At 44.3% G+C, this 23,607-nt stretch overlaps 1 protein-coding gene across 3 annotated transcripts in view; it reads left to right on the top strand.

Moving 5' to 3' along the window:
- The window catches only part of ALPK2 (alpha kinase 2), a 96,995-nt gene that overhangs the window by 2,531 nt on the left and 70,857 nt on the right, over positions 1-23,607 (top strand). For 2 of the 3 annotated variants that reach the window (XM_090037864.1, XM_090037862.1), the window contains exons 2-3: positions 6,362-6,427; positions 19,139-20,874. In XM_090037864.1, the coding sequence (XP_089893990.1) occupies positions 19,507-20,874 (1,368 nt within the window). In that variant the 5' untranslated portion in view covers positions 6,362-6,427; positions 19,139-19,506. The remainder of the gene's footprint in view (positions 1-6,361; positions 6,428-19,138; positions 20,875-23,607) is intronic. The other variant, XM_090037863.1, reaches the window with a different exon arrangement.

The following is a 23,607-nucleotide window of genomic DNA, read 5'->3' as shown; positions in this document are numbered from 1 at the left end:
ATTATGTCTCTGATCTGTTAGATAACATACTTGTTTAAAGTCGTGCAATGTTTGGTTATGACGTTGTCTGGCTGCCGCCTACTAGTACCTAACTACTGTGATGTAACTGCATTCGCTTAACATCATTTTGCTAAAAGCCACATTTTTCAACAACGTAACTATGATGTTAAGCAAGGAGTAGCTGTACTTTAACCATAGACAGTCAAAATTATGAAAAGGAGGAACAACTTTATGGCAACAAAAAATCATTATATGCCCTCTGTGACCCTTTATGATCTGGATAATTAGCCAAAATGCAAAGTAGGAGGAGAATGTGGACAGAGTGTGGTACAATCTGTTTTATTGGGAAAAAGTTACATAAAATGGTGTTCCTCAGGATTGTGCCACTAGTATTTCTCTAGGTGTATCTGGGCTCCCTTGCTGTTTCTCAGTTTGTTTCTGTGGTACTTCTGCTGTTCTGTTTCACACACCATCTTTCCCCCTCAAAAAAATACTTAGAAATCCCTCTGCCCACATAGCACAGATTTCTAGTCATCCTGGTCTGTACTTTGGGTGGTGACTGCTAGTGTTTCTAATACCTCTTCCACAATAGGAGCTTTTCTCTTTCTTGCATTCCTCCTGAGTGTGAAGGGTGATGGTTACATCTCCCAACTTCAGTGTGATGTAACTCTAGCCATGGTCAAGTAAATGTAACACAAAGGTTCGCTAAAAGGTATTGCATGACCAGCTGATTGGTGAAAGCTTGGTTATTACAGGCATGGGTTTCATAGCAAGTGCTAGAGCAGGAGTGGGCAAAATCTGACCCGTGGGCCAGATCTGGCTGCAGTGGACTCCATTTCCCAGTAGCCCCTGGCTGCACGGCTGAGGCCGGTCTCCATGGAGCCTGTGATAGTACAAGGCTGGGGTTGTCACGCAGACCAGCCCCAGCTGCGTTGGAAGGGCAAACAGCAGGGCAGGGCAGGGGGCAGCTCCAGAGCCTTTGGGATCTTGTGACAGAGGCAGCTTGGTTGGGACCAGGGCAGAGCTGCGATCTGCAGCCTGCATGTTGCTGCTGTCCTGGGGCTGACAGGCATGTGGGGAGCCCCAGAGCCATTCCTATTCTGCTCCAGCTGAAGGAAGTAGCTGTGTGGGGAGTTGGGCTTGACCAGGCACATAGGCTGTGTGGAAAGCCAATCTTGCCAGGCACAGTGGTAGTGTCAGGCTCCTCCTTCCAGAGTCTGCTCCCTACTGGCTCCTCTCCCCTTTGTTTCCCCCACTGGCCAGGAACAGGCACTGGTCTAATAAAAAAAATAAAATATTGTTTCTACCCCAAGAGCTTGTACCCTCCTTCCAGCACCTGCTCCCAGCCAGTGGGGGACATGGGGAAGGCAGCAGGGAGCATGTGCAGGAAGAAGCAACCTGCCTACTGGTGCCACTATCCCCTGCTGAGCCCAGCACCTCACCAAACTGCAGTCTGTGGCTGGAGTGGGACAAGAACAGCTCTGGGGCTCCCCCCGCACCCAGGTCAGCCAGGGATGGCAGTGGTGGTGGTGGAAGGGGAGGGTGTGACCGCTGTAGCCTCTCAACTCAGGGCAAACAATGAAATCTCTGTGCAAATGCTATATGGCTGTGTGGCAGGACCGACCTAGGGCATCGTAACCTCCCCTAGCGTCCCTGCCTACCGTGCCAACCTGGGCTTTGAATGCACCCTCTATCTCGCCCGCCACGTCTTTGATCTTTGTATTATCAATGGGAGGCTGCCTTCCTGCCCTTCTTGGCACGGGGCCGGTCTTACTATACCAGGACTTTGGTTCTAGTCCTTGTGCTGGTCCTCTCTCAGGGCCTACTCAATATACGCGCCCCCTCCTGGGGCATCTCTCTGACTGCGCCCCTTTTCACCCAGCCCGGACTTCCCAATGGTCTTATTCCCCTCTCGGGGTTTCGTATCTCATGGGTAGTGCCCCACTCGGGCCTGCTTCCCTTATGTTCTGTGGCCACTCGCATCCTGGCCTGCGCCCCACACTCCCCACAGTGTCTATGCCCGCACTCGGGCCTGTTGTCGCACCTCTCGCGCGCCCCACCCACACTCGGGCCTGTCTATGCCCAACTCAGGCCTATGCCCCACTGGGGTTCTTCCCAATTGGGGTTTCCAATTGGGGCCTGTCCCAGTAATACCCACACTGGGCTGGGTTCAGGACCCCCCACTGCTTAGACCCACCTTCCTGGGCCCATGCCCTACTGGGCTTCCACCTCTACTGGACTCTTCCCAAAGTTGCCCTAATGGGCTGGGGTCAGGACAACCCCACAACACGGCACCCTCCGTGATGCCAGAAACTCCCCCACTTTACTGGGGAGATCCCTTGAGGCCTCTTCCACCCCTACAGCCTCACCCAGTCCTCCAGTGTAATAATCACAACACCCCAAACAGAAACACAAGGCCCCTAGGCCATAACACAAATCTTTAAGCCAACTTGGCTATCCTTCTCTCATCTGTCAGGGTCCTCGCCACCCTGCATCCGCATGCTGCTACACAACACCGCCCTGCTCACTCTAGCAGAGCTCTCACTCCTTGAGCTGCCAGAAGGAAACCACCTCTGGCCTCAGCCTTGCCTGCTTATGAAGGCCAACCCTCACCCCCTGGCGGTCAGCTGATCCAATTAGTTCCCATGTCAACTGCCACCTGCTGCCCTAATGAGTGGCAGCTGAATCCATTTCCTATTATCAGTAGCAGGCACCCTAGTGCCCTGCTACAGGCTGCATACATTGGGTTTTAGCCAGCTGAGGGGGTTTGCACACTATGAAGAACAAGCTGCATTATTCATACACATACAATGCACACATGGGGAAGATGTTGCAGCTGGCTGTGACAAAATATTTCCCAAAGTTCCAGGTAGGTCAATATGCTCCTGTTCAGCTAGGTATTTAAGGCAAAATCTTCCTTTTCACCAAAAAGAACCAAAGGCTTTCCACCCCAGAACAGCACACAACATTAACATTCTTTTCTCTCCCTAAGTCATGACCAAACATAAAAAAGTAAATCATTAATAATAAATATGAAACCCTATCTTTAAAATAATTTTGACCCTAAAATGAGGGAAAGTGCTAGTTACTCTACATCGTCCATTAGGAACTTTGTTATTGCTATGAATTTTTCATTCAAGTCTCTCAGATATATGGTAAGAGTAGTGTCCTGGGGTGAGAAGCAATATAAAACCTGAAGGTACTCTGTAGTTTTCAGGTATTTATGATGCTAGAAGTAAGTTGATTTTTAAAGGGTTAGATAATTTAAAAGTTTCTAAGAGGAGTAATGAAGGCATCTTAAACAGTACTGACTGCCTTTTGTACCCAGGCATAGAGAGGAGAAAAATATATCAGAGGATTTTTTGGCAATTGTGTAAAACTGTTTCTGTGGCTATTAATAATAAGGTTTTCTTTTAGCCAATTTTGCTATTTACTTACATAATATTATTATAATAATAAATGTGATAGAAAGAATTAGTGTGATAGAACTAATCCACATCTCTGTTATACTGGGTATATCTATATGAGCATTAGATCTGGGAGCAGTTTACTCATGAGTAAATGTTCCCAGGCAGGTGTCTACACATGCAGGGAAGCAAGATCAGATTTGCTGCGCAGGAGAAGATTTGCTGCTAATGGCAGAAAACTGTTCCTGCTTCTTAGGGCCTGGCAATGGGCCCCTGCTCCCACTGGGGGAGCTTTAAGCTCCCCCTGGGTACTAGTCCAGGAGCTGGCAGGGAGCACAGGGCCAGGAGACAACTGTCTCTTGGCCTGAGCTGGGACATTTGCTCCCTGCCCCTGGGAGGCTGCCTGCTGCTAGGGCAGGGACAATGTTCCCCTGCCCCTAACTGGGACAGTTTCCAGCCCATTCCACAATTGCAGGGCAGGGGCTCAAGAGTTTGTTCCCCACCCAGCTCCGTGATCATAGATATGGGCAGGGAACAGGCTCCCCAGCCTCTGCCAATGGAGAGATCCCAGCCTCAACTCCATGATTGGGGAGTGGGGGCTGGGAGATCCTTAGCTCAGCTCAGCCCAAGCCCCATGACTGTGCAGCTGGCGCTGGGACATAAGGATCTCCCAGCCCCTACTCCCTGATCATGATCTTGGAGAGGGAGACTGAAAGCTCCCTGCTTCCAGAGCAGCGGGGCATCGTCCCTGCCCAGACTCCATTGGCAAAACCCACCCCAGCAGCAGGCAGCTCCTGGGGGCAGGGAGTAATCTCCCACCTCCTGCTGCCTGGATGACCAGGAGCACATTTACTCCCGGTCAGGTGTCTATACAAGCGCTACTGTGCAGTAACTATCGCAAGTACATTTTCTATTTGCATTTGCTGGTAGCAAATTTACTCATGATTAGAGCAGTTTACTGAGCAGTAAGCATGTTCATGTGTAGATGTGCTCGCTTACTGCACAGTAAACTGCTCTACTGTGCAGTAAAGCATCTTGTGTAGATGCAGCCACAGGTAGAACTAGGAGGTAAAACTCTTCCTTGCTTTTAAGACTGTCATCAGTGCCGTGGCATAAAAAATATTTAAATAAAAGTTCTGTTTTTAAATGTAATACTTAAAATGTTATATCATTTTCAAAGAAGCATTCATACAATATACATGGAAATGCATCAATGTTATTTAGTTGTTCTGTCACTGAGACCCGAAGGATAGATAATTAATTAATTGAGGACCTGATACATGGAAGTCAATGGAAACACTCCCATTCACTTCAATAGAGCCTGGAGCTGGCTCTGACAGATACCAATGTGTACCCTCAGTTGTGTGCAAAAATAACAGTGCTTTGTCAACTAAAACAGCATACTAGATATTTTTTCAACTGATATAAAAGTCACCTTCTTCCATTCTGTTTCATGTAACTGAAACAGCTTTCCAGATACTGTAAATCTAGTGACCACTTTTTATTAAAAAATCTTAAAATTCACCTCTTTTATCAGGCCTCTAAATTCTAACTTTTTACCGTAGCGTTAACCATGAAGTAATAAGAAAATTCAAGGCTCCAAGTCTGCACCATGCTCATAGATTCCGTTAGGGTGCTGGTATCCTCTTTTCCCATTGCACCACATGATAAGTCCTAATCAGAAATCAACAATGCAGCAATTTTATCATGAAAAATGGTAATCTTCACTCTCTTTTCTCATTATTTAAACTTGTGCTGTGATTCAGTGAAATACATATATACAAGCAGTCACTTTGAAGTCAGTAAGATTACTCATATGCATAAATTTAAAGAACATATTTAGGATTGTAAGCTCCTGGAACGAGTTACTGTGGACCCAAAGTGAGTGGTACAAAACTTTGCTTATTTTGCCCGTAACTGTCAATACACTATTTCAGTGCGGCACAAATAACAAGTTCATCAAATGCAAACAAACTTATAAGAAGAAGGATTCATCCTGTGAGCCCTTCTTGACATGTAATAGAATGAGTATATAGAGAAATTCCCTAAATACCTTGAAAGTTTTATTTATGATGTTTGCTACATGCCAAGAATAGTTCACTTGATAGTTTATTTGTATTTTGTATAGCTACAATTATAATAACCCAGTAAGTGAATGGCTAATAGTAAATGACTCGTGTAACATTCAGTTCATAGGCATAGTTATATTGGTAATGAAAGAATGGTAGCCAGGAGTTACTGGGTATGACTCCAGAGTTAAGACTGCATTCTGCAATGGTGTTATAAGGTAGTGTCAATTACTGTTTTTGCAGATATCTGAAATAAAAGCACATTGCCTGTAAATTTTTCTATAATGTTCCTGTACCTTTGAATTTTTCATTAAAAGTTGTTTTTTTCATAAATGTTTCATAGGAAGTGTATGAAATAGAGTCCTTGCTGAAATTCATTGTGACAGTCCCATCAATTTCTTCTCACTTCCCTGCCCTCAAGAGGTGGGCTGCAGTTAAAATGCTGAACTGGGACTCAGGAGACCTGATTTTATTTTCCAGCCCTGCCACAGACTTCCTGTACAAACCATAAAAAAGTCAGATTGGACACTTCAGCACCTGCACTTGAGACTGCAACGTCTAAAAAACAGTTACTTAATCCAAGGGCGGTGATCTAAATAGATAGTTAGGGCACTTATACATGTGACATCGGGTGCTTGTACACGTGATGAAAATTAAGCCACCCTTTTGTGTTTTATTGAGTTGTGTCATCATAAACTAATCCCCACCCCGATATAGTTTAGTTTGCAAAGGTGCAGCCATTAATCTGTCATATGTACACAGTAATTCACTGAATGGTCTGTAGTGAGCTCCTTTGTCCACCATGTCATTACAATTTCCAGGTAATTATAATATATAATTAATGTGTAATTATAATATATAATTAGTGTGTAATTAATGTTTTAGGACACAAGGGGGGAGCCCTGGTGAATGCGGCTGACCAGCCCACATGAACAGTAAGCGTGCCCGCGGGTGAGTTCTGTCAGTATTCATTCCCTCACCGGCTATCTCCGAACTGCTCAACAGTTCAGAGATAGTCAGAGCCATGGCATACACAGGGCTAAAGGACCTAGCAGGGCTAAAACATGTCCAAAACAAGCATGCCCATAAGACACAAAAAGTTGCCACTGGTGCAGACAGAGCCTCTCCTTCCTGCCTTCCTGCCTTGACCCTGCCTGGTGCCAGCATGTGCCAGGTGAATACCACTGACTGGCACCAAAACTTGCAAGAGAAACAAAGGCTAGGTCTTGCACACACAGCAAAAATCCCCAGACTTTGTCCAGCAACAGCTGTGAGGAACCCCTGCACCTCTCTACCATGCACCTCTAAAACATCCCTTTTCAGCTGGCTGGGGTGTAATTGTCCCCGTAATGCTATTAATTCACTCACCGGTTTTATGTAAATCCGATAAGTGGAGCTTTGTGAGCCCGATCACGAGTGATAAGTGCACCCGCTTTATGAATAGCGGGTGAGTTCTGTCAGCGTTCATTCCCTCACCGGCTATGTCTAAACTAATCAGCATGCCACCAGGGTGCAGAAGTACACCCAGGTATACCTCTGGTATGGAGTGAAAAGCACCTGAACTGCTTTCCAGAGGCATTCGGGTCTATTCATTCACACTGAACGACCTGATCTGGTCAAGCTGAAGTTCTCGGCTGAGCCATGATACTAGTTGGCATTGCATTGCTTAAGTGTAGGCACCTACAGAACCAACTGAAATCTTTACAGTACAAAATTACAGTACTAAATGAATGTAATGAGTTTTGCACTTATTAGAACAGAGCCAATCTGGATCACTTTCTTGAATTTAGGCACTTAAAATCTCATTCTGTCCCATTTAGGTGTCTACAAGATTTTAATGTTTTTTTTCCCCTTAGTGTCATATATATATATATGGTACTACTATATTATTACTATGATACTACTATATTACTATACTATAGTAAAATCTCTGTTATCCGGAGTTATATATCCTGTTATTTGGCAAGTTATTTAACTTACCAAAATACTTAATTAACCGGAATTTCAGTGGTGGGATGCACACGGCGCTGTGCCGCTTTGCGGCCTGCTGCACCGCTCTGAGGGTACCTGTGCAAGGCACCTCAGTGTGCGTGACCCTCCCCCCCACTGCAGCAGCCTGGCTGCCCTGGCATTTGGGGCAGCAGACTATCATGGCATTTTCATCTGTATACTATTTTATCCTTTATACAGTATGTTATACTGTAATGTATTGTACACTAATTCTTTGAAAATTTGCACTATGAGTATGGCACTATCTTCCTTGAGTAAAACTTTCAGGTAACTGGAATTTTTAGATAACCAGCACCTCCCATGCCCCACCCATGCTGGATAACAGAGATTTTACTGTATATATTAACTATATTTGTTTGATATTTATATATTACTATGTATTATACTAAATATAATATTATGATAACTTAAGTGATATACAATATCATAATGATATATAATACTAAATTATAAGTAGTATAATATGCTATTATTATAATATATAATTGTATATATGTATAATTATACAAACGTATGACATGTATAAATGGGATAATCATACTTTCTCCGAAACTTCTCTTTGTAGTTTGTACCGTGTTTGAGACAGAGACTGTCTCTTATTATGCATGTCTACAGTGCCTAGCCCTAATCTCAACCAGGTTTCCATCACCTTCTCCTACACCTACAACCACAACAGCACCATATTAGTGGACTGAAGGAAATTTCAAAATATGAAATATTGGTGGTTAGCTCTCCCTTGCCCACTCTCTCTCCCCCAATCTGCCCTTGGTTGTCTTTGTCAGAAATGGAAGGTGACATTTTTCTGACAAGTTAGACAAATTAAAATTATTTTTAATTAGACAAATTAAATTTAGTTAGACAAATTAAATTTATCTTTAAATTGTCATCTCAATACCATCTTGTCAGCCTGAATGAACATTTCAACACCAAAGGTTATTTCAACACTTGTTTTAAATGAAATTTTCCATTTCATGATGGCAATTTTTTTTCCTGAAATGAATATTGTTCCATAAATTTTCTGTAAAAAAATTAGTCATTTGAAGTGGCCCTGGTGACAGTTTTCATGAAGAGTTTAGATCAGTGGTTTCCAATTTTTTAAAGTACGAAATCACTTTTTAAATTAAAGTGCAACCTAGGATCTACCGCGCACCACTCTCCCCTCCCCCCCCACCCAGCAGGTCAATCTGTGGGGGAGGAAAGTGGTAGCGGGGTGGCACACACTAGATCCTGGGTTGCACTTTAATTTAAAAAGTAATCTCAATGCCCCTGTGGTGAGGGTGGGAGAGGGGTAGAGGCAGTGGTGAGTGGGGCCCTGGCCAGGCTGAGTGATGGGAGGACTGGAGCCCAGGTAGTTCATCCAGGTGTGCAGGGAGGCTTCCACTGCTGTGCCCCCCCCGCCCCCCCGCCCCAGCCTCCACTGAGATGTGCATAGTGGCAGGAATCCCCCATGCCCCTGGAGGAGCAGCCCAGGCTCTGATCCTCCCACTGCCTGGCCCAGCTGGGACCCCATTCATCCCAGCTCCTACCCCTGTCTGTGCAGCACTCCCTCCCTCACCTTGATCTGACCCCTGCCCCTTTCCTCCTCCACAGACTGATCTTCTGGGCTGGGGGCGAGGGGGGGGGGGGGGGGGGCACATGCACTCGTGCGTGTGCGCGCTCAGCACCCTCAGCCTCAGATCTACTGGCAGAGGCTCCGCAATCGATCACTGGTTTAGATATATTGAAATGTTGATGTGGTAGTAATAAACCACCACTGGGGAGAGAGAGAGCAAACAACAAACAGAGACAGAGTCAAATTTCAACAACAAAAGCTTCCTTTGTCATTTGAGTAGATGGACCAAATCAGTTTTCCATTCCAAAATTATGGGATAACTGAAACTCTTTGGCTACATTTCTATGCTGATAGAGTTACGTGATATTATTGTTCAGCTGTTCCTTGACAGTTTAAAATCACTGTCAAATACTGAACTTCTTACTGTAGTGATTGCCTTTTAGAGTTGGTCAGGAAATGCTTTTCTCTTAAGGTAGGAGTTTGAACTTTTGATCTTTTATCACCATTTGAAATTAAGAAGCAAAATACAAAACCTACATGAAAAATTTTCACAAACTGAAAATTTGAAAAACATTCTGTGTCACGCAAATATTCTGTATAAATATGCTGAATAGTTTTATGCGTATAATTCAAATAATTTCATTTTGATTTCAACCTTTTTATGTGTTAAACCTCTTAATTTTTTATTTATTTATTTTTACTATATAGTCTCTAACATTTGAAAACCAATGTCATTTCAAACTCGAAAACATTGTTTTCATTCAGAAAATATCAACATGGGATGTTTAAACAATTTTAAAAAACACTTTTTTAAAGGTTTCAGATTAGAAGATCTGTTGAAACTTGCCGTTGCCAAAAATGTTTTCCACAAATCAACCTTTTCTACTGAGAATATTTTTATTGGAGGATTCCTAAGAAGCCTGATTGCATATTGCTGTTCTATTCTTTCAGTTATTCCAGCTCTGTCCATCATAGCTATACTAAATGTCTATCCCAAATCATTTCTAATTATTTTTCTCAGTTTGTCATTTTTATTTTACCACCAGTCTCTGTCTTTTCTTATCCTCAGTTCCATGAAATTCAGCTTTGGCACTTAATGCCAAAAGCATGAGACTTAAAATACAGCAGTCATGTCAGGTGCAAAGTTGGCAATGAGAGGTAATGCATTAATCAGAATTATGAGTTGTTCCAACTATAGCAACCGAAGCAATCAACCACCACAAGTCTTCTTGCTTGAGCCCTGACTGCATATTGGATTTTTATGGAGGATTGAGTCTGATTATCATTTTTGGAGTAGTAAACTACTTGTGAGTAATTGCTCCCAGACAGGCATCCACATGTGCAGGGATGCAGAAGCAGATTTGCTGCTAATGGCAGCAAACAGCTCTTGCTTCCTGGAGTGCTGTAATGGGTCCCTGCTGCTACCAGGGGGAGCTCTATGCTCCCCCTGGGTGCCAGTCCAGGAACTGGCAGGGAGCACTCTCCCTGCCCCCAAGGTGCTGCCTGCTGCTGGGGTGAGGAGAATGTCCCCCTCCTCTGGCAGCAGGGAGATCCTGGCCCTGACTCCCTGACTGGGAGGGGGAGAGGGGGGGACTTGGAAAGAACTGCAGAGGAGGGGCAGGTCCCAGCCCCCTGCCTCAATCTGCCGGTGGGACAACTAGCAGCAGTGGTGATGCATAGTGGGTGCATGGAGGTGGTGGTACATCCCCTGACAGGCAGCGCTCCCCACTTAGATGATGAGCAGGGGGACAGGTGGGAGTGCCAGTGCCCCCACTGTGAGCACTGGCCAGGGAGTGGGTGCACCAGGTGAACTCTTGGCACTTCCAAGAGCACTGCTTGCGCTTCCCAGTCAGCATGATTGGCCACACGGGGACCCCCTCCCAGTCACTCCCAGGTCAGTGAGATTGGCCACTGGAGAGGCATGTGCCCCTCTGACTCAGGTGGCACCAGTCACCCATGACTAGCAGCTAGCTCACTGCTAGCTGCCCCAGCGGCAGATCGGGGAAGGTGGCTGGGACCTACCCCGCCCCTGCAGCTCTTTTCAAGCCCCGTGTCTTGATCACCCAATCAGGGCATGGGGCTGGGACCTGCCTCTGACTGGGATAGTTCCCACCCCTGCTCCACGATTATGGGCCAGAGGCTGGGGAGCCTGTGCTCTGCTGGGCAACAGGCTCCCCAGCCCCTACCAGCAGAGAGCTCCCAGCACCAACTCCATGACAACAGGGCCAGCGCTGCATGATCCTTATCTCCTAGCTCCGCAACTGCAGGGCTGCAGGGCCAGTGTTGGGAGATCCTTATCTTCTAGCCTGAGTTCCGCAGTCATGGAGCTGGCACTGGGAGATAAGGATCTCCCAACCCTACTCCCCGATTGCGACCTGGGAGCTGGGGGGGGAAGGGTGGCAGTTGGTGTTCCCTGCTGCCAGGGCAGGGGGACATAGTCTCTGCCTGGGCTCTGGTGGCAGAGCCCTCCCTGGAAGAAGGCAGCTCGTGAGGGCAAGGAGCGATCTTCTGTCCTCCTTGTGGCCGGATGACCAGGGACAGATTTGCTCCTGGTCACTCACCTATACGAGCACTACTGCACAGTAAGTAATTGCAAGTAAATTTTCTACTTGCATTTGCAGGTAGCAAATATACTCATGATTAGTGAGGTCTACTGTGCAGTAAGTGTGTGCACGTATAGACACACATATTTACTGCATAGTAAACTATGCTACTGGGCAGTAGTCTCATGTGTAGACACACGCAAAGAGTAGTTATCTACACCCTGAATAACCTTGTTGCTTTTCAGAGTCAACATTAATGTCTTCACATGTGTTCTGGAGAGGAGAGGGGTGCTTTAATTAGAGCAGCTCTAAGAGCCATTCTAATTAAAGCACCCACAGGATCATGTATATTCACACTTCCTGTGGTTCAATATGGTGGCAGGGACACTTTAACTAAAGCTTGTTCAATAACCTTTAGGTAAAGTGCCCCCACCCCCATTTTGAAGTGCAGGGTGGCTGAATACATGTGACACAGAGGTTGCTGGAGCCTGCTAATTAATTGAATCTGCTCTGATCCATGCTAACTAGCATGGGGCGGAGCAGACATCCAGCATGTATATAGGTGTCCTTAGACTGCAGTAGCCAAGACACCTCAATTGACAAAACCCTTAGTGGAGTTAGTATTTTTCTCCCCTGTTTCACATTAAAGTCAATTAATAATTCTTGTCAACTTGGACATTAGTATTTATTAATGGTCAGTGGTGACTAAATTATCATGATTTCGGTGGCCTTGATTCATGTATTAATGCCCACCCTGTTCCACATATTTCTTAAAGAAGCTAAGACTGCAGACATTTTTTTACTATTTTTTTCCAATCTATACCTAGATATAATAATTTCAGTTATGATCATACCTAATGTATTCCATTTTACCCCCTAAAAGAGAGCTGTGTTTTTTCAGCTTGAAAAATAGAGTTTATAACAGTTTTCTGAGTGAAAAGTATTTTTCTCTAACTTCCATTGTGGTATCTGCCAAAATGTACAGCAAACTAATCTCATTTTCATATCAAGAAATCTGACAACTCTTCCCCACTTGATAGCAAGATGCAGCTGAACTATTATAATAACAACTGTATGGTAAGGCTGCTTTCAGTAATGGGTATTCATGAGTTTATTCTGCATCAAAAATAGTTACCAGAGCTCAGTTTTTCATCTGGGAAAATTACCGTTTTTTGTTTTTTTTAAATAACTTAAATCTCTTCAAAGAGATCCAATGCAGATGATTTTTTTAAAGAAAAGATAAAGACAGATTCCTATAGAAAAAACATCATATGGGGGAATTTAAGAAGAATCAGCACAGAATGGGAATGGATGAGTGGGTGGGATATCTTCATGCTCAGGCTATTGTAATTAATATAGGAAGACATGATTCAACTTTCCATCTCCATTTTTACCTGCTGAGTTTTTACTCTTCCTAAAGCTGAAATGGAAAGAAATATGTGGCTCCAGGATTGACTGATTTCAGGTAATAGGATATGAAGTATTTTCCCCCTTCGTTATCAATTCAAAGATGGCCCAAGTAGCTGGTGTCTAAAACTCATTACTGCTCAGTGGCCTATGTGAAGTGACTGTACAGTGTTGGCCTGATTCCTGGGAGACAAGTGCCTACATCATTAAAAAAAATACCACTTGCAATGTGCACTACTTGATGCCTTGCTGTTATTTTCAGCAGAGTCCAGCAATTGAATGGGCTCTGACCCTTTCAAGCGGTTACTTCAGGGCAAAGGGAGGCAGGCTGAGAAAGATTGCGCCCCAGATGTCTATTTCAGATTTATTGCGTGGGACAGATCCAAGTTGTCCATTAGCAACCTGACATCTCCCCAAAATGCCTTTTACTCAAAATGCCTGTTTCCTTGGCTCCTGCTCTCACACCATAGAGTGTCTCTGGCAGAACTGCTGTATCCGGGCTGATGTCCTCTGCTATACATTTGTCCCTCTCCTCCTCTACTTCTGATATATTCCAGACTAAATGATTTAACTTTTCTGGCTACTGAATCCCAGAAATACTTTCACATGCACTTTTCTGCAACATTTGTCTATATCCTCAACACGCCCGCATAAATCTTCTGCCTCATTGTCTCACTGTGCACAGACACATGGACTTCCCACTCCCTATAGCTCATCTTCCCTTTTCCCTTTCTCCCCTATCCCAGATATGACACATTCTTGTCTCCTCTTCTCCTCCAAGCCCTCCACTTGCCCCTTGTGACAGACGCAGATAATCTGCTTCCCCAGAGCCCGGCACCTCTACTGGCCTGTCTATGTTCCCTGACCTTCGCCTCCTCTCTCTAAGCTGCAATGACTTGCCACTAAATATGTATAAAAGGGGAAGCTATCTATGGGTATCCAGGGTGGCCTGCTCCTTTGTGCCTGTTACCTCTCTCTCCACAGGAGTACTCGGTGTTAAGAGGACCTTGGTTGCCCTAGGGGTTATAGTCGTAACCTTCAGCTGACTCATAACTCTGATTAATGCATTACCTCTCATTGCCAACTTTGTACCTGACATGACTGCTGTATTTGCAGCGTCCTGCTGTCACACACCCATGCCTTGCAGATATCAATCTCAATATTTTAGAGGGGGGAGCCTGGCCCTGAGTCCACAGTTGGCCCTTCAAGCCTTGAACCTTTGTTGGGGTGTCCACCTTCTTGTCTTCAATCCCTTTCCTCTAGCTGGGGCCTCCAACCCATGTCTGTTTATCTTGGACCTCAGCTTCTGGGCTCTAGCCCTGTCTTGTGCTCTTGGGCTCTGGGCCTCTGGCCTGGTATCTTGTGGCAGCACCTGAGGTTCCTGACCCTCTCTAGGCAGCTTGCACTGAGAGGGTTTAACCTAGACTTGCAGATAGGCTCCTGAAGTGCGAACAAGAGGTCAGCTGGATGGGGGTGCAGGTTACCAAGGCATCAGGGCAGGGGCAGGGTCAGTGAAGTGGAGATCCAAGACCCCTGCATAGTCAGGGGTGCAAGCAAAGGTCAAAAGCCAGGAGAATCAGAGAGCTGGGCACCAAGTGCCAGGGAGGATCCAAGAGCTGGTTCAGGAAAGCTGAAGCCAAATTGGGAGTCAGAGAACCAGTACAGAGTTCCAGGGAAGATCCAGTAACAGGGCCAGGGAAAGCCAAAGCTGAGTCAAGAGCCAGGGGAACCAGAGACAGCAGTGAATACAAGGCTTGCCAGAGCAGACCGAGTCTGTTGTCAAGGCATGCCTACACCCTGAGGCTGCAGGTGTACTTTAAAAGGCTGAATGGTGTTCTGAACAATCAGTCTAGTTACAGAGAACTGGGGCAGCCACATTGGCAAGGGATCAACTCAGGTGTGCAAGATCAAGAGCTCAGCCCAGCCACGCCTGACTGGCCAGAAGCCCTGACAATACCACCCCGCTCCCTACAACCCCATGGGGCTGTCTTACAGGTGGCCTGGGACTGGGTTTTTTTGGATACCTCTGGTGGAAGTCTTACACTAATTTGGGGATATGAACATAGTCAGCCAGTTTTCAGGATCATTCTTTGGGACCATAGCCCTCTCAATTAACCAAATAGCGAAGCTTGCCTCAGACATGTTTGACATCTAAGACCTGCTTAACAATACACTCTTTGTGATCCTCCGCTATCATAGGTTGGGGAGAAAGGGAGGGGAAGGGGGAGCGGGGTTCAGACAGTCAGGAAAAGGGTTTTTGATTAAAGGTTTGAGTAAGGATACATGAAAAATGGGGTATATCTTCAATGTCTTTAGTAGCTGAAGCTTGAAAGCCACCGGGTTAATTTGTTTCATTACCTTAAATGGGCTAAGGTACTGATGATCCGGTTTGGCCAACAGTTTTTGGGTCTTAATATTCTTTGACAAAAGCCAGACTTTGTTGCCAACCAAAGTAGTGGGGCCGGGCTGCAGTGTTGGTTTGCCTGGTCTTTATATGCATTCTTGATAGTGTCTAGATTAGCTTTTAGTTCCTGCTGGCCTTGTTGGAGGTGCAATGTGAGGTCATTCACTGCAGGAACCGGTGGGAAGGTAAGTGGTGCTGGCTGGAACTAGGGATGGAATCCATAGTTGGAGAAAAAGGAGGTCTGGCCTGTGGATGTATGGATAGCACTGTTATATGTGAACTCTGCTAGTGGAAGCAGGGGCACCCACTTATCCTGGTGGAAGTTTAAAAAAACACCTGAAATATTTTTAAAGTGTCTAATTTCTATGCTCCATACTACAATGCTACAATTCACATCCATATTCCAAAATTCACATCTGGTGTCACAATTATTGCAATATGTTTTTGTCCAGCCTACACAAATGCAATCTTGCCAAATGTTTACCCATTCAGAATGCTGCTGCCATGATTGTTTGCCTTGCCTATCGCTTTGATTGCCCCTTCTATTTCTATCATAAGCCTTTTTTTCTCTCACACCAGGAATAAGTTATTTTTGCTCAAAGCTCATCCCCTTCTTACATCTCACTTCTCAATCATTACTGAGATGTCAGCTTATACCACCTCCAGTCATCCCACAATGCCAGCCTTCATTACCCACCTGTAAAATTTCTAAATGAGCACCTTGTGCTTTCTCCAATGCTTCCCTCCCACCTAAAGAAGCTTCCTTATTGACAAAACAAATGTACTATCAAACCTCTGACTCCACCTTAAAACATCCTTGTCCTGACACCTAAAATATTGTCAATGGTTAAGGTGTGGTGGATATATTGAATTAACTGCCTATGTTACGTGATACAGTTCCACCGTTTCCTTCTACTTACTTATCTGGCTGTATCCATGTATTGTCCTTTTTTAAGAATGCAAGTCTTTGGGGCAGGGAGTATCTCTTTGTTCTGTGTTTACATAGCACCTAGCACAATGAAGTCCTGTCTCATGCTCTCAGATGCTAACTTAAAACAAAGAATAAGAATAAAGCAGGAGAAAGAACATAGCTGCAGTGCTAGGATAACATGAGAACTGGATAATTACACTTTATGATACTATACAGGGAAGCTAGGGTTTAGGGAGACTAAAAGTTTTTGATTTGGGCCAGCTGAGAACTGTCCTCAGTTAGAGGGAACAAAATTCAAAGTAGGGTATATCTGTTCTATTCAGATTCCTATTCCAAGTTTCACCCTAATTTCTTAGCATCTGATAAGCATTTAATAATGCCTTAAGGCACTCGACCTCTGCATGAATCTATGGAAAACTCAGAGAGACTATGTCTCTTTTGAGGTTATTGATAATGTTAGGAAAGTTGCTTGAAAATTTGATAGGATTAGGGTTATCATATTTCCAGGTCCAAAAAAGAAAACACCTGTTGTGGGGGGGAGGTATATGATTGTAGGGGGCAGTGATATGCCAGTGCCTTGCCCCTTCTCATTTTGGTGCCACTCACTCCCAAGCCACAGCCCACCCCAGAACTGCCAGTGCTCCCCCCTCAGCCCTGCAGCGGCTCCTGGCTGCACTGCCCTTGCAGGCAAATGCACTGGACTCAATGCTGCTGTCTGGGCCATGCAACTCCCTGCTGCCCCTGAAGGGCTTCCCTGTCCCCTTCCCCCTCTCCTTTCCCTTGCTGGAGGGGCAGGCACATCCCTTCCACCCCCTGTGCCCTGCCATAGCCCTGGCACCTGGACAGCTTCCCCCAGCGCCAGCAGGCACCTGCACCCCTCACACACCCATCCCCTCCACACACCCCTTTCACACATACACACATGTAAACATCCCCCACCCCCAGCTCCATGGATAGTCCCAAAGCCCTGGCCCTCCAACCCCCATCCCCCACAGACTTACTTTCATGCAGCTGCTGGGGCTGCATCCCAGCCCTGTGTGTGTGTGCCCTGCCTCCAGTCGCCCTCCCCATGCTCCCCCTAGCCCCAAGCTGCTCCGTGCTAGGACAAGCTGGGAAAAACTTCAAAGCTGATCTGACCAAAATCCTGGACATTTGATCATATTTAAAACCCCCCCACCTAGATAGAGATGAGAGGATCCAAAAAAAAGGACATGTCTGGGAAACCTGGACGTATGGTAACCCTAGACAGAATTCCCTAGAGAATGAGATTCTCTGCTATATTCTACCATACAAATTCTACATCAGTGACGTAATACTCCATTATATTATCAAAAGTCCTATAGTAAACTTATCAATATAGTAAATTCTAGCAGGCTTTGGCTTATAAGGGATGCAATGGGATCTTAGGATTTCTTCTGCTGAAGGCACCTCTGAGGAAGACGTGGCAGGATCTCCCCCGAGAAAAGGAAACTAACAGAGATGCGGCAGGTTGTTTACGAGACAGATTCAAATTGAGCAAGCCAAATACATGCTCATAAAGTGCTAATCTAGCTCTCCATGTCTTGTCATGCTGGCTGACTTGGATCAGTTCCTAAAGTAGGTTGTGACAAACCGAGTGCTGCTGAGAGTGCAAGTAACTGCTCTGCTTGAGTTCTGACGGCAGCAAGGTAAATGCAGCTGAACAAGCCAGCTGGGCAGGGCAGGGGGGGAGCCTGGCATGCAAGGACAGGAACAGGCTTGAGAAACAGCACCAAGGGGCTAGCAAGAGGAAGAATGATAATTTAAAAGAGAAGGTTCACAGAGAGCCCACCACTTTAGAGTGGTTCATCCCATCAAGTTGACGTTAGCAAGCTCGTGCAAGAAAGATGTTACTGTTGTTCCCCACACCTGTGCTAGGAATAAATATAGGACTTTATACTTCCAGGGCTGTTCATTTGTCATCTTTCATGACCACTGCATTCACCTGAAGCTCTTCCACTTTATTGTAAGCTGAGTAGGGAGTACTTTGATTGAAGAATAGCTCTCTTGTTATCAACAGAGCCATAAATACAGTGCTCTTCTACAGGGCCACTGTCAAGATGCTCCAGAAGGCTAGACTTTGCTTTATGAATCTGAAAAAGACAGGCACATTTAGCTATAAGAACTACAGGACTAATGATGTAATATCTTTTGAGTTTTTTACCAATTTGTTGTGGTTTTTTAACTTTGTATATACTCTAGCAAAGTAGTGCATGTTTCAATAGTTGTATCTGTTTTAGCTTTGATTTTAAATGGACATATTACTAGAGCTTCCAGTTTCACTGTAACTGGAGAAAAAATGTGTTGTGCTTTGTGAGAAAAAGTGCCACAGCACCTGCGCCCCACTTTTCAAAATCCTAGATCAATGCAAGGGCATGGGATTTCTACCCTGGCACTGCCACATCAATGAACAACTATAATTAGAAAGTCAACAGAGCAGATGATTTATTTCCCCGAGGAAATGTTTACACATACAAATCCTGATCCCTGTTAGCAAGTGGATGTAGCCAAATCACATACAGGCATGCACAATATTGTGCTGCTAAAACCATGTGCACTTCTGCAATTAAATGTGTGATCAAAAGTCATTGATCAGCTGTTTATAGAGGTTTTTAGCCATTGTAGTTAGCAGTTGCTGTCTTTCCAGATCCTGTAAGAATCCTTGCTTCCCTAAACAGTACAAAACAGTGACATCTACATAAAATTCTATAATTGTGAGAACTCCCAGCATTTATGGATTAAATAAAACCTTTAACCTTTTAAAAATCTGTTCTAACTACAAATGTTTTGTTCACAGGTGCATAGAGCAAGATGCCACACTTCATCAGACGGTTGCTATAAGTTGCTTTGGGGTGATTCAGTGTTCAGCTTTTGCTGAAGTGAGATCAGAACCAAAACCCCAAACTCACCAAAAGTTACTTTCTGACCTGACTAACAATATAGGAGCTAGCAAAAACAACAAAGACACATCATCTCAGTGGGAAAGTTCAGAACAGGCTGGGCAGAATGAGAAGTCTTTAGCATAGAACAATTAATCCTATAAGGACATTTCCACTTTAATTTCAACAGATTCTGCCTCTAAAGAAAGCAGCAGTTTGTCTATTGAGTAACCTGGAAAAGCAGAGGCATCATCCTTACAGAAACATACATAGTCTGGAAGACAATATGGATGTCACAAGCACACTTAAACCTCAAGGCAACCACTGCTGCACAAAGTACATGTTCGAAAATACAAGAGACTCAGTTTATGTTAACACTGTAGCTAGTGAGACTGCTGAAAAAGCAGGCAAATGCTACAGTAATGTAAATCCCAAAGCAACCGATCTGATGACTAATCACACAGAAAACCGTTGTTTTTATGCTGATGTCTTAACTTCTAGTCAGACCCCTGAAGACGCCAAGGCACATGAACCAAGTATCCTCAGTAAGCCCCTTACCAAAAATACACTGTCTGATGATCAAGCAAATATTCCTATAGGAAAACATAACTGCTTTGTAGAAGATGCCTCTAACAACTGTGACACTAACACTAAGCTTCATCCAGACAAAAATCTGATCGCAGTTGATGAACTTTCTGACGATAAACTTGAGTACCTGGAATGTTCTGATGTGATGACAGCTCATGAAAATGAAATCTGGGAAAAGAAACTGCAATTTTTATTAGAAAGTGATAATGAAGAAGATATAAAACGGGGTGAGGATTGTTATGGGTGTAATTATTTCCTCAGTGAAATGCCTCATCTGTTTCAAGTGTCAGATAACACTGTGCCTATGGATACCACCATTGGCTTCTGTGGTCATCAGTCAAAATCCAAAGAAGTAGATGTAAGGAGAGATCTCTCTGCATACAGTCAGTCAACCTGGCAAGCAGGGATGACCCTTACTGTTGGACACCACCAAGATAAAACTACCACAATGAAAGACAAAATCAAGTATACGCTTCCCATTGCTTCTTCAGCAATTGAAAATGATTACCCTAGAATTGAAGAAGAAAATACCACAGGTAACTATTCAGCTGCAAATTTCCCCACTGACAGGTCACAGGACATGGATCATGTACTTGCAGATATGGAGCCGGCCTCTTCTGGCTTAGGTGGCTCTTTGACAAATCAGGCTGCTAAGACAATGACAGCAAATACCATGGATGGAGGCGTGCTAAATAAAAGCTCACAGGAGTTAGATGAAGTGAGGAGAAAACGAGCAGAGGAAAAATCTAAGTATGTTGTATTGAATCTGATAGAAAGACTCAGAAGAGACCTTTTGAAGCTGCTAAACCCCAAAGAGCTCTGCAAATATCTAACTGTCACAGGAGAATCTGCTCAAACTAAAATTGGGGTTATGGATTCCAGTGTACTCTTTCCTGGTCAAGAAGGTGTTACTTCAACACAGAGACCTCAAGAGATAGACAGACTGCAAATCCAGACTGGTTTATGTCCTACAGAGACGGCAGATAATAACTGCCCTGGGGATGGGGAGTGGAGCAGGACCCTGTCTGAGAAAAATCAGGTGCCGAATGAAAGCATCTCATCCAGCGTAAGTAAAGCAATTTATCATTTACTATCAAGGGTTTTTTCACTGACTTGAATGCTCTCTTTTCTTATTTGTGGCAAAATAATGTAAAATGTAAATTACTTCAAAAGATACTACTCAAGCACTTGTGAATGACAGCTACTGCTGTGAAGGAAATCTGGTTTTGAAAAAAGGCCCAGATAAACCAGAAGCTTTCCTAATTATAGAGGGAGACTGATAATAGTAAGAGGCACTAATGGGACTGTGGACAGCTGGGTAGGGAAATCTGATATTTAAACTACTGCATGTGTCTTATCCAAGCAGTCTCTCCCTCTCTAGCTCTCTCTTTCTCAAGAAAGTTTCTCTAACCACTCTTGTGAGCAGAGAATATTTTACATTATTTTCTTTTCCAGCTATGATTAAAGTGATCTCAGTTACCTTACTGCAACTTGTGATCTCAGCTGTCTTTCTGCAAATTTGAAATAAATCAACTGAAAGCAGTTAAGACTTACCTGGATTTCCTCCATGTAACTAAGATGAGAGCTTGAGACACTTTACATTCTTCCTAATAAAAGCATAAAAGATGTAAATGTTCTAGCAAAAAATAGTTTTTTTCCCTTTGTGAAGATAGTGAAACCCCAAATCCTTTCTTCATGCCTCTGCATTATATATTCTTGGCTAGATAACCAGCTGATACACAGATTCATTAAAATGGAATTAAATGGAGTTACATCAGTTTTCATCAGAGGGCAAATGGGGCCATATTTTTTTTATTTCATGTAGTAAAAAGCAAAGAAAAAACAAAAGCCTAAACAATGAGGCAGATCCTGTTCCTTTCTCATTCACTTACCAAAGGATTTTAAAGCATGTGACAATGAACAAGAAAATCTATTTGAGAAAACTAGTAAGAGTGTATCCTGAATGAGGATGTACACATATGCCTCCTATTAACCTGGAAGGGATCTGAATAACTTTACTGCAGATCATGGCTGGCTGATAATAGGCTTTTGAAATATAAATATCTTCATGCAAGGAGTAATTTATGAATTCAATACCACATTTTGTGTGGTCAATGCAGAAACACTGGAAACCTCTCTGAAAAATTAACCTTAATCTTTAGGGTTACAGTGGGGCATGAAAGCAAGCCATTACATGGGCGTTAACCAAACAGCCCATCATTTGAATGCAGATAGCATTCAAGAATCATGGCATTTATGCAATATTTTGACCCAGAATACAGTTTTTGACTAACTAGGCTTCCCCTCTCCCTCTCTTTTCCTCTGTCCCTATGACAACTCTGCTGTTGCTCTGAGAGTTCCTTTGCTTTCACCAGCAGAGCCCTGATATCTCATTCTGATCTCCCCGACTGCTTGAATTAGCTGCTTCCATTTATCAATGTTAGCTGCATTTGGGCATGGGTGGGCTCACATTAAGTGGGCACGCACACATACACATACCCATCTTGTACTTTCAGGTCCACATGCTTTCTTCTGTTATGTTTTTCCAGCTTAAAAAATCTCCCATTTCAAACTGATCCTTTAACTTTGAATTAAGTCATTGGAACATTTTAAACAATTAAAACCAACCAAAGTACCTCATATGGAAAAGTGCCCAAAGCACCTGCATTCCAGTTTTCTTTCCTTACGTATCCATTAAAAGAGCTGCAATATTTTAAGTGTGTCTCCCACGCTTACGTTGTAAAATATCTCTTGGTGAGGTTAATCTACTAAGAATATCATGATATTATGCACTGTCATGATTTGGATTGGGCATTAAACCCCAGCCCATTCAGGGTGAAGCCATTAAAATATCATGGATGTTTTTGCAAGAGCAGGTATGGTATGTTAATCAGATTAGCTAGATATATTCTACTACACTGATCCCATGCATCCCTTGCATGTATATACATGTATGTGTGCACATATATGTATACTGTATGTGTGTTTCAAAGCTTCATTGCATATATATCTGAAACAAACACATAAAGAAAGAGAGTAGGGATGAGCATGATCCAAACCCTTGATTTAAATGCTCTTGTATGAATTACTTGGATCTGGGTTGTACCCAAATTCATAATTTCAGCTCAGTGCTGTCTTAATGCTGAGTCAAATTCAAGCCTCAGCCCCAAAGACTGCAACCTGGGGAAATTTAGGCTGGAATGCATTCTCCCTTAGATTGCCCTTTATGAGATCTCTAATGATACCATGGTATCTTCTGTATTTTTCCAGTGCAAAGTCAGGATGGAGATCAAGAACCAGCCTGATGCACTATGAACAACCTGATCTGCTTAGGGCTAACTTGGGCATAGCCTTGCATTTGGGCCACCGCAAAGTTTCTGAGCCCCAGCAGGAGCATCATAAGGCACTTCCCCCCTTCACATAGTTCTTCTTAATCTCCGTGGGTAGGGACAGACATTCAAAAAGCTGGGGCCTGGCTTGATTCAACCTTTGCAGGTTAGTCTACCCTGCCTAGGCTGAAACTGGTTTGTAACAGGACAAACATTCGCTCTGGACTGAGACAATACAGGCACACGCCTGCAGTTGCTCAGGGCAGGTGCTGGGGGGTGCTAGAGCAGGCCCTCAACTGCAGGGAAGCTGTGGGGGGAGGCATGGGTAGTCTGGGCTGAACTGGCCAGGGAGGGGTTTAATTCCCTGTCTCCATCTACTGGCAGGGACCCAAGCCAGATCTGCCCATCCTTCCCCCTCGCAGGGACCCCGCCTGGCTGTGCCCCTACCCTGTCACTGCAGGGGGGAGGGC

The sequence above is a fragment of the Crocodylus siamensis genome, chromosome 3, assembly GCF_052110815.1.
Source record: "Crocodylus siamensis isolate JL-2025a chromosome 3, ASM5211081v1, whole genome shotgun sequence".
NCBI classification, from domain to species: domain Eukaryota; kingdom Metazoa; phylum Chordata; order Crocodylia; family Crocodylidae; genus Crocodylus; species Crocodylus siamensis.
This window is presented reverse-complemented; position numbering and strand designations above follow the sequence as displayed.